We start from the raw sequence: 12025 nt of genomic DNA, 5'->3' as shown, positions 1-12025 counted from the left end.
TCTATGTAACCTTCTTTCACAGAGCCTGCCTTACAGTAAGCACTCAATACGTATCCACTATCATATGTAGTTCCATCCCCTTACCAGTAAATGCCTGTCTTTATTTCCTTTTGGTTTAGCCATATGGGTTCATCTATGTCTGTCTCTATCTCCATCTCACTACTGTGGGCCCTGGGTATGCAGTCCTGGGCCATCCTCCCTGGCTCCACCCTCTTCCCCCAACAAAACACTGTCTTCTACCAGAAAGTTGCAAAACCACCTAGTGGTAGATGCAGCTCTCACTTCCTTCCTGCTACACCTCCCTTCCTTTGCCTGGGGCATAGTTCTTCCTTGGTGGAGGGACTATGATAGAGAAGTGTAAACTCAGTCTAGGGTTAGTGCTGGACACCCCAGGGCAGACCAATGTCCCGAATCCCCAAAAGGCTTAACGTTAAAATCGTAGAGGCCATGGGAGGTATGTGCTGAGGGAACTTTCTCATCTTAGCCTCAGAAAGTGAAAATGTGAGAATTATCACCCCAGAAACATATCCCAGAGCCTGGGCCTAAAGTCATCTGTTGCTGCAGGCAACAGGACTCTGTGTCAGGGCACTTACATTATGTTGTAGGTGTTCTTCCTCAACTAGAGTTCTTTGAAGCAAGAAGGTGTACAGAGGCTCCACAGATGTTTGTTGTAGGAATGAATAAATTCTACTTTTTAGATCACTTCCTAATGGAAGTTCACAGAATGCTAATTCCTAAAGTCCTACCCTAAGAATTCTGCCCCAATTTGCCTGGCCTGGCAGCTGAGAAAATTAGAGTACACACATTTAGAGAGTTAGAGTGAAAGCAAACATGGCAAAATGTTAACAAGGGCTGAATCCAAGAGGAAGAATATTCCAACGTTCACTGACCTTAACATTTTTCTGTAGATTTGAAATCTTTCAAAATAAAAAGTTAGGGTTGGAGATAAAGCTTTAAAAAAAAATCACTGTATATATATTTGGTGGTTAAAGTTCCTCACCATGGCCCTTCCCATAATTATTTATTACATTTTAGTTTATATCCTTAATTGGGATCATTTGAATAGAGTCTGGGTATTAGATGATACTATGAAATTTTGTTAAAATTTTTTCTTAGGTGTGACAGTAGAGTTGTGGTTATGTAAGAAATCCCTATTTTTAAAATACATGCTAAAGTAGGATGTCACAATGTTTACAATTTGCTATCAAATGGCTCAAACCCCCCCTCAAAACAAAAAATCAAACCTATTGCCATCGAGTCAGTTCCAACTCATAGCAACCCTATAGGACAGAGTAGGGGTGCCCCATAGGGTTTCCAAGGAGCGGCTGGTAGATTTGAACTGCGGACCTTTTGGTTACCAACGGAGCTCTTAACCACTGCGCAACCAGCGCTCCTGTATGTACACATATACATACACAGATAATAAAAGGAGCTCGGGTGGTATAAGCTGTTTGCGACTGGCTGCTAACCTAAAGGTTGGCAGTTTGAAACCACCCAGCAACTCCACAGAAGAAAAGGCCTCGCAACCTGCTTCCATTTAAGATTGCTGTTGTGTGCCACTGAGTTGATTCCAACTCATAGTGACCCCATAGGACACAGCAGAACTGACTGATAGGGTTTTCTAGGCTGTAATCTTTACAGGAGATTCCCAGGTCTTTTCTTCCTCGAAGCCACTGGTGCTTTCAAACCCGCCAACATTTTGGATAACAGCTGAATGCTTAACCATTGCACCACCAGGGCTCCTTCCGTTGAGACTACAATCAAGGAAATAGGACAGGGAACAGAGGGGCCCCCAAATTTGCAATTCACATAAACAAATTAAAGTAACAAAGTAACAGGAAATGGGCCAGGGTGCAGAAACAAAGCCATTCCCCAGAACAATGGGGCAGGGTATCAGAAAACAGCCCGGAAACTTCCTAAAAATTGTCTTTCAGAAGCAGCCAGATGAAACCAGCCCCAGGGACATGCACAGAACAGCCACCTGTGACCGCTGTGTGACCTTCCACCAGGGGCAGTGAGGGGCTGCTGCCTCAGCTGGGAAATCAAACTCAGGGAAGAGGCGACTGCACAGGTGCAACATCCCATAATAAGTCCTGCTATGGATCCGAGAAGCCTCCGGGACAGGACCCGTCTTAAAGCCATCTTAAAAAGCTTCTGTGTGCGCACCTTAGTTAACCTACCCCTGCCCAAAACGGGCCACTTGCTGGAAAACCCTGCCTATGCCTCTGAATAAACAGGAACCTCCCTCCCCACCCCCAAAACCATTAAAAACCCATGCAAATCCTTTGTTCTGGAAGATGGGGGAAGCGTTTCCTAGGCCCTCCTGGTCTGCGCTTGTAAGCCTAAAAATAAAGCTTTAAAAAAAAAAAAAAAAAAAATTTTTTTTTTTTTTTTTTGCTGGTGTGGAAAATTCTCTGTGCCTTACCTGCTCATTCTTGAGCAGTGAGAGGCAAGAACCTTATTTAATTAAAGGCGTAGAGAAGCCAGTAACAAAATACTATGGAGCAGTTCTACTCTGTCACACATGGGGTCACCATGAGTCAGGACTGACTCAATGGCAGCAAACAATAACAATGACAACATATACATAATAGAGATATGAAGCAAATTTGGCAAAATGTTAACTATTATTTAGTCCATATGTAGAGTACATAGATATTTTATATAGTGTTTTTCCAACTTTTCTATGTACTGAAATTGTCATTTTATTATTTTTAATTATTATTAAGTTAGTGAGGGGTGGGGGAAAAAGTTTGCCAGGGAAGAGGAGAAGGAATAGTGTTCCAAGCAGAGGGAACAGCATGTGTAAAGGCTTAAAGACAAAATTAGGTTAACAAATCAAGAATAAGTGATTCTGCCTGGCATCTGAGGCTCTTAATGTAGCCTTTTTATGGATTGAATAGTGTCCTCAAAAAAATGTGTGTCAACTTGGTTAGGCCATGATTCCCGGTATTGTATGGCTGTCCACCATTCTGTGATCTGATGTGATTATCCCGTGTGGCGAATCCTAACCTCTATGATGTTAATGAGGCAGGATTAGAGGCAGTTACGTTAATGCGGCAGGACACAATCTACAGGATTAGGTCCTATCTTGAGTCAACCTTTTTTGAGATATAAAAGAGAGAATCCAGCAAAGAGGAGAGGAAGCTCATGCCACCAAGAAAGAAGTGCAAGGAGTGAAGCACGTCCTTTGGACCCAGGATCCCTGCCATGAGAAGCTCCTAGACCAGGTGAAGATTGATGACAAGGACCTTCCCCTAGAACTGACAGAGAAAGCCTTCCCCAGGGCTGGCGCCCTGAATTCAGACTTCCGGCCTCCTAGGCTGTGAGAGAATAAATTTCTGTTTGTTAAAGCCACCCACTTGTGGTATTTCTGTTACAGCAGCACTAGATAACAAAGAAAGCCCCTAATACAGTTTTTCTAGTTTTTTCTCCCACCACTCCCTATGCTCCAGCTTAGCCACATTTCCCATTATTCTACCTAAAAGAGACTCCCAGACTCCATACTTTGTTTATGCTGGCATTCCTCAGCGGAATGCTCTCCCCACTATTGCCTAAGGAACTCCTAATCATCCACAATTTCTATCTCAAATCAGCCTCCACTATAAAGCCTGTCTTGATTCTCCCCAATCAGATGTAACCTCCTGTCCTCTGAATTCCCACAGAGGCTTGCATATCTCTCACGTTACTTATTTTTTAAAACTAGATTGTAAGCTTCTGGCAGGCAAGACTGCCTTACTCATCTCTAAATTCTCTCCCAGTACCTTGGACAAATATGTTTTTCTGTAAATATTTGTTGAACTGAACCCTCTGGCACACAAGATGTGTAAAAGTCAACAGAGGAAGTAAGACCAACAAAGGAATGGTAAACAATGCCCTTTCTTAGGGCAGATCTAAGAGGTATACCACAGAGAAATCATAGATGGTGAAAGCAATTGTTTGAAATGTGAAGATGTATCATACTGCAAAAACACAATAAAGCCAGCCTGAATTCAGTCTCATGTTGAGTTTGGGTGGGGACTGGAAAATAGAGCAAGGAGAAGAATGTTGCATCCCCATTGTGTTTAACAGTGTGAAGTTCCACCAGACCTTCTCTTGAAGAGTTTCAGAAGAGGAGGCCTCGACAAAAGGTGTTTCCACTCCTAGCTCTGCTCCTTGTTGGACAGAATCAGCAGGAAGTGGGGAGGGGCAGATGTCAGAGTGGCTTATCAGGCAAGCTTAAAGGAAGCAGCCTAAGGATTGGATTCAAAGGCAGGACACCTGGGTTTCAGTCATAGATCTGCCACTTACCAATCTCTTGAGCACTGTTTCCTCATTTCTAAAATTGGGATACTAAAAACTTCCCTCATGCTTTATGAAGATAAAGAAAGATATATCGCTAGAATGTGCACTCCATAAAAGGAGGGGCCATGTCTTTTTTGTTACGTTCCGGTGCCTGGTTCATACTATGCCCTCGATAATGGACACATCTAACTATTTGACACATTAGCTATTACAGTTATTACTCAGAAGATTAAATCCAACTAATTATAGACAAATGGCAGTTTCCCAGGAAGTCCTTTCTTTTTAACTTTCTTCCTCTTTATCCTGTTCCCAATAACTTCCCAACACTCAATGACTATGGTTCCAGGATGGCTGAGTTGAGCTCCCTCCTCAGAACCCAGGCCATTCCTACCCTACCACTACCTCTAGGGTGCCAGGTAGACCACTTTAAGTTCAACGTCTGCCTGTCCCTGGGCCTGAGTCTAAGCTCAGGATAGTCTCTTGATTTCTGCATCAGCCTAGGGGCTCCCCAGAGTCTCTTCTCTCTCTACCTATTCAGAGTTTAGGCCAAGAACACAAAGCTACCTGGGTAGCTGGTTCTTCCTTTGGGAGGTTTTTGACTCTGAGGCTCAAGGAGTCCTTCTCGCTTTACCATTAGACCAGTTCCTATTTACCACTTTTGAGTCTCCAAGTAACCAAACAAACATCAACCATCTCATTTTACAGATGCAGGACCGGAGCATTTTCCTCAGAGCAGGGAAATGATTTACATAAGGCTTCTGAGTCAGTGTTCAGAAAAGGAAAGAAACGCCAAAGCAAGGGCATGGTATTGATGATAGGCTGGATGAAGATAACAGGTAAAACGGGATAAAATCTGTGTCCTTCAAAAATTACTATTATCCACGAGGGTTGTTGTTATTCCAGCCCACAGCATAGCCTTCTCCTCTTATTTAAAACCCCCTCCCCCCTCCCAGGCCATTGCTTGTAGGGCAATCAGTTTTGTAATTCAACTGTTTTGGGTGAGGCTGAAAGCATGGTCAAGGTGAAGTTAAGGGAAGGTGAAGTAACAAAATATGGCTACACAAAATCATTCTTTTTCTTCCCTTTTCTCACATGATTGCAGCTTCCTCAGATAAAGTATACAGAGTACCTCCCCCTTCCACTGAAAGCCTCCTAAAGACAGGGACTAAATCTACATTCCATCAGTTTTCTGCTGACGATCCCACTTAGGAGTGCTGGCTGCCCTTAATCCTTCCAAGGACCCAAGCCATGGCTCCACCTTTAGAAGATGATAGGAATATCTCAATTCTCAAGCATGTGCAGTTCATACAAATGTTTCTAAAATAAGGCCATGAACCTTCAGAAAACCAAATACTCTATATCAGGCCCTTCTTGTCCCTCCCTCCCCCTTTTTCTCCTGATATGTGTGTCTTCCCATTCCATCTCCTCTAACCCAGTGTTGGTAGGTGGAAAGCAAGAGATCTGAGAAGCAAATACTCTGGACAGGCAGAAAGAAGAATGCCATTAAAATGTTTCAAGAAGTGTCCATACAATCTACATAAGCAGGCACGTTACTGACCACAACCTACCAAAATGCTAATGTTGGAGTAAGGCCACCCAGGGCTAGCCAAGGGCACAATCTAAAAAGAGATTCTCCTTCATCATCCTGGGTAGTGTACTCTCCAAAGCAACAGGTACCCTAAAGGAAGCAGATATGGGCTACTGGTTACATTAGCTTAAACAACACCCAGAGGCCAGACAGGGTTAGGTACAGAGAGAATTATGTAGAGTCATTCCAGAGTTCTCACTGGGCTTCCAATCCAAGTAACTGGCGGTACTCACCAGCATCACAACGTCACAGCTAGTCTTTGGTGTTTTATGACTTTGGGAAAGTTACTCTCTTTGAACCTTGAGTTTCACCATCTGTAAAATACCAACCTCGCTGGATTGCTAGTCTGCTACATACATCCTTCACCTTTTCTAGGTCAGAGTCCTCAAGCCCAGCCTGAGAGAGCTCTTTAAGGTTCCTGAGAGATCGTTGTCTCCTCTGATTCTCACATCCTTGCTCAAGACTGGGTGGTTTTCTTCTGTTCTCTCTGAAATCCGCCCGTTTAGATGGAAACCCCTTCCGCTCTCCCGTTTCCCGGAGAAGTTTCCCGGAGAAGTCGGAGGCTGTCTTCTCTAGGCCTGGGCTCCCGGGGCTCCTAAAGGCCCTAAACGTCCCGCCCACCGTCCTGGCCTCGGCAGAGACAAGCAGGAGCCGAGATGATCACCTACCTTCTCCTGGGCCCTGCTGAACTTCTTCTGCACCTGCTTGGCGAAGAGGCCGGCAGCACCGCCGGCCTTGCCCTCAGCCATCCTCCGGCTTCCTCAGCGTCCTCGACTCCCTCGGGGCCGCCTGCCCGACGCAACTCCTGTGGTTTTCTGGAGGCCCCTGAGGAGGAAGTGCGGGCTCCCGGCATGCCTTGCATCCTGGGGGCGGGCCTCCCACTTCCCGCCCAGCTGCTCCTGTGCTCACCCGGCGTGCGTGCGTCCCTCCCCGAGACCCTAAGACCACCCCAAGGATTACCCCGAGGATCACCTGAGGCCCAGTGCAGGCAGCCGTGTGCACACTGCGGCCACCCTGAGACCTGCCCCACGGTCCACCTCGAGGCCCACTCCGAGTCCAGCGCCGCGGCGCACCCTGAGGCCTTCTCCTTGGCCCACTGCTGAGACCGCCCCGTGGCCCATCCACGCTCCAACGCGAAGGGCTGGGGGCACCCCAACGCCCAAAGCAGCGGGCCGACTGGGGACATGTCGCGCTCTGGCTAGGGGGCTGGGCCTGTCCAGAGGAGGCCGGGTCAGAACGGTGGAGACTTGGGCCTCCCCTCAGGAGGCCGTCACTCAAGTCCTGCTTCTGTGACCCTGAACACTGGCCCTGTTGAACAGGGTTCACAAATGTGAGCCAACACTCATTCTTTAGAAAAACCAAATTAGCTATGGTAATCAGCACTGGAAAATAACTGAAATAATAGGATAGAACGTACTGTGATTTTCACTCAGGGTATTTATTGTATTGGGAAACGTGTTTCAGGCATATGGGTATGCATGCTGGGTCTCCAAGTAAAACGTATTTCTTACTTCAGGTTGCAGTTTTGAAAAATGGCAAGCCATGAGGTTGGCTCTAGGCCTGGGACTGATAGGGGTTGAGTGCAAAAAGGGGACCAGACTCCAGATCTGGATTTGAAACGGGAGGAACAACTGAGCTGGAGAGAGAAATATGGGTCCAGAGGAAAGAAGAAGATCTCAAAAAAGATTGCTTGGGATGGGAAGCCAGTTTTCCTAGCTGGACGGAGAGCAGCATACCAGATGGAGGCAGGATGTGAAGATAAACGCACATTGTGTAAATTGGAAGGGCGGTGCTGAGATTACAACTATGGCTTCTCTAGGGAGAAGGTCTCCAAATGCAGGTTATTCCCTGGCCTGCCTGAGGGAATAGCTGGAATTTAGGACACTAGGTTTGGAGCAATCATTTACTTAAGGAATTTTTAGTAGAGGTAAAATTCCCTCCAGTGAAGGAACAGGGTCAGTACAGTTCCTAAGGAGTGGAGAGAAAATCTGGAGGCCTGAGACAAAACTGGACACTCTTTTCTGCTATTGTTTTCCAATTCATTCTTCCAAACAAACATACATACCGCATTCAGGGCCAATGGTGTGCCAGGCATTGTTGGGTATTGGGAAGCCAAAAATGAATAAAATGCAACCCCTGACCTGTAGATGTTAAAAGCCTGGAGATGGAGATAGACTGTAATCTGATCATTATAATGTAATGTGCCAAATTTGTTTTTAGCTGTCATTGAGTAGGCCCCGACTCCTGGCGACCCCATGCACGGTGGGACAAAATGCTGCCTGGTTCTGTGCCATCCCCATTTAGGTTGTGGATCAAACCATTGTGATCCATAGAGTTTTCATTGTTTGAATTTTGGAAGTACATTGCCAGACCTTTCTTCCTAGTCCCTCTTAGTCTGGAAGCTCCTTTGAATCCCATTCAGCATCATAAACCAAAATCAAACCAAACCCGTTGCTGTCGAGTCGATTCTGACTCATAGCAACCCTATAGCACGTGAACGTCTACTGACAGACGAGTGGCAGCTGAGGTGCATTGGCTGGGAATTGAACCCAGGTGACCTGCATGATTGGCAAGAATTCTACCACTGAACTCCCACTGCCCCCATTAAATTCATTTATAGAGGTGGACAAATTTTTCAGGCAATAGGTGATTATTCTGGGTGTTGGCTGTGAGGATGGCCTGGAAGGGGCAGAGTGAAAAAAATGGAAGGACTTGGTGTTGGTTGGAGTGGAGTGGGGAGTGGCCCAGAGGGTGGTTGTACTGTGCCAACACTGAGAGAATACGGTGATGACAGGTGTGTCACTAGCAGGAGGCTGTATCACTCTCAGGACTCCATAGCACCCTCAGCAACACGGCCCAACAATTGCCTCCCATGAAACGCTCCCTCATTGTTAATCTTTTGGGAATAACTGAAATTGATGGTTACCAAATCATAGAATACTGGAGCAGGAACAGCCCTTAGAAGTTAACCAGATGGGGAAACTGAGTCACAGAAAGGGCGGGTGACTTGCCCCAGGTTACCTCCTCAGTCGTGGAACTGAGAGGAGAACACAGGCCTCCTGATTCTAGTTGAGCTTTCTATATCCACTGCTTCCTTCCAGAGGGCTCTGCTGACATAGCAGCCGATCAGTTCCGGGACTGGTCTCAGCCAGGTTCTCCTGCTGTAATTTAGCTACCGATCCATCTTGGAAACCCTGGTGGTGTAGTGGTTAAGAGGTATGGCTGTTAACCAAAAGCTTGGCCATTCAAATCCTCTGGGCGCTCTTTGGAAACCCTGTGGGGCAGTTCTACTCTGTGCTATAGGGTCACTATGAGTTGGAATCAACTAGATAGCACTAATTTTTTTTTTTTAGTCCCTCTTGTCTTCAGAGACTACTAGGAAAAGCTGCTACTCATCTTCTTAACCTTCTCCTTTCAGTTCCCCCTTTGCTCACTCCCTGACTGCTCTACCAGACTGAACCCTAGCCAGGATGAAGCAGAATTACCAGCTTCCCAGTTCTCAGCAGTTTATAGAACCCTGGATCCGGTTGTCTATTTTAGGCCCGGCCTTGAAGTGCTGACTCACACTTATTATGAGGCCCCATATTGTTGTCTCCTCTCCCTTTCTGTTTTGCCTTTTCCCCTCAACCCTTTCCTTTCTTTACTTAGTATCTTTTCTTTTTCTTATTCTTTCCTCCCTAATCTTTCTTATTCATCACTTTCTTTGTCTGCCAGCATCTGACCTACTGCCTAATCCTGTATTCCTCCCTCTAGTGTATCCCAGTAGTTGTCACCACCCAGAAGTTGGAGTAAGCGCTTGTTCTATAAACTGGAGAAGAAACCAAAGGACAAGCCCACAGTCTGTTTGGGAGAGTCAGGGCAAATTGAGTCGGTGCTTTTGAATAAAGCAAATGTGGGGGTCGGGGAGAACAGATTAATAGATAGATGGTAGATCCTAAAATAATCCAAAATGAATAATGTAAAACCACTCAGCGTAATGTGTAGACTGGTAGGGGTGACAGCAATGCAAGGGAGGAACTGGCCCAGAGATGTGGTAAAGTCTAGCCCGGGACCTATACCTGCATTTTTTTCTGTAGGGCTTGGTTCCAAATAGAAAGACACGGGATGAGAATGTATATTCAGTTTTATTTTCTTTGCTGTATCTGGTTCAAATGTTTTGCTTGATGGTATCAAGTTTTGCTTGATGGTATCAAGTTTTGCTTGATGGTATCAAGTTTTGCTGAGGACGTGAGAACCACCTTGGACTCAGAAAAATGCTCAGTTGGAGGCAATGGCCTGAAGGAGAAACAGTTATGTCCACAGTCAGTAACTTCTGCCCACCTCCCTTCTCTCTTTTATTTAGAGATCCTAGTTAAGTATGGCTCTGTACTAGGTGTATTGACAGGGTGGGGGCAGGAAGCAGGCTTCAGCTGTCAGAACATATCAATGTATGGGCATGTACCCAGGACATAGTGGCAAGGACAAACTTCCTTGTGAGCCAAGACTCATTCCACAGGGCTCCAGAAAGTGTTTGAAGGCAGAAAGGCACAGGTGGGATGGGTCGTGAGGCTTTACCACTAGGTCATTGTAGGCGGAATCTCACCTAACCCACAAGCGTTATTTAAGGTGATAAAACTACTCTCCAAAGGAGAGAGCAAATTCTCACAACACCCTTAGAAAGAGCTTTTGAGAGAGGACATTGGTGCTTTCTTCCCTTGTCCAGAAGAGTGTTGGTCTTTCTGAATGATTTCTCCCTTGGGTTTGACTTAGGACAAAACTTATATATGTCTGGTTCAAGCCTGCTGCTGCCACCATCTTACCCTAAGCAATAAACAGTATGTGAAGGGGGACTGAAGATGGCAGTATTATTGGGGAAAGTGCACTCTGTGGGGAAGACAGGAGGGAACCACATGAATGGTGAGGAAGATGATGGCTTCCCCAGCCTAACCTTTGTTTCCCACTATAGGCAGTGTGCGGATCTCTTGGTGACCCTATTTCAATCCATCATTTGTGAGGACTCACATTATTTATCCAAGAGATGTAAGCAGAGACCCGGGTGAAGACTGTGGGCTTCTTGGAGACATTACAGCCCAGGATGGACACAAAGGTAGTCACTCCATGGATAGCATACTGGCCATTCACCAAGCAATGAAGAGGGCTCCCAGAATCACCCTGCAGGGAAGAGGAGCGGAGTCTGAAAAAGTCCACATCTTCTGATCTTTGGGACTTTGTTTTTGTTCTCTCTCTCGTGCCCTACCCACTCCATCTCTGCTTATGAAATCCTGTACTGTTTTAAAGCTCCAGTTCATACCCCTACCTTCTTCATACCGTCACAATCAAGATGAATCTCTTCTTCCTTTCTAAACAACCACAGTACTTTCTTCCTCTTTTACAGCGCTTATGTTATGGTCTGCCTTGTATTATGGTTTCATAATTTGTTTCTACCTCCCACGCATACATATCTATGAGCTTCTTGAGACAGGAACTAGATCTTACTGATGTTTTTCCTTTCCAAATTGCTTGCACACAACTTTGAACATCTTAAGCTCAATAGCTTTTACTGATTTAAACTGAACCTGGGGTGGGGGAAGTGGGGTATTCTAATAGTTCTTTATCCCCAGCATCTAGACCGGTGCATGTCAGAGGGTAGGTAGTCAACAGATGTTAAACTAAACTGGGGCGAAGAGGAGATAGAGTGATGTGTTGGATAATAGTTACATGCTCAGGCTTAGAATTAGAGAAACCTGCATTGATAGAACATGACTTTAACCGTCTCCTCCTGCAAAGCTCCCAGAATGCCAGCAGCAGGCCTGTCATTCTGTACATAAAATTGGAAGCTATTTCTCTGGAGAATCTGACCAGCTCAAGAGGAAAGATCCAGAGGTACTGACATCGGAGGTCACCTAAGGAAGTTACCTAGCTCAGTGACCTGACAAAAGAAGTCCTCTACAGATGAACCCCATGTAAGACTCTGAGCAACCAATCAGTTTTTTAGCTTGCCACTCTGCAATAAGAGCAGCTGGTCAAGAATCACCCAACATCTGAAGAAAGCTTCTAATATAAAATAAAGATAAAAACAAATAGACAAAGAAATAAACAAAAAATGAAGACTACACAGGTCGAAGAATACTAGCAAGAAGACAATTAGTATTGCATCCACAATACAAGAGCAGC

At 45.6% G+C, this 12025-nt stretch overlaps 1 protein-coding gene across 6 annotated transcripts in view; it reads right to left on the bottom strand.

Annotated features, from left to right (window-relative positions):
- The window catches only part of BIN2 (bridging integrator 2), a 35860-nt gene extending 29168 nt beyond the window's left edge, over positions 1-6692 (bottom strand). For 3 of the 6 annotated variants that reach the window (XM_064284218.1, XM_003405786.4, XM_064284221.1), the window contains exon 1: positions 6541-6691. In XM_064284218.1, the coding sequence (XP_064140288.1) occupies positions 6541-6621 (81 nt within the window). In that variant the 5' untranslated portion in view covers positions 6622-6691. Of the gene's footprint in view, positions 1-5852; positions 5963-6540 lie in introns of all 6 variants that reach the window. The other 3 variants (XM_064284219.1, XM_064284220.1, XM_064284222.1) reach the window with 2 other exon arrangements.
- Positions 6693-12025: the final 5333 nt, after the last annotated feature.

Source organism: Loxodonta africana, chromosome 4 (genome assembly GCF_030014295.1).
Source record: "Loxodonta africana isolate mLoxAfr1 chromosome 4, mLoxAfr1.hap2, whole genome shotgun sequence".
In the NCBI taxonomy this organism is placed as follows: Eukaryota; Metazoa; Chordata; class Mammalia; order Proboscidea; family Elephantidae; genus Loxodonta; species Loxodonta africana.
The sequence above is the reverse complement of the archived record's forward strand: the minus strand, read 5'-3'. Positions and strand labels throughout refer to the sequence as shown.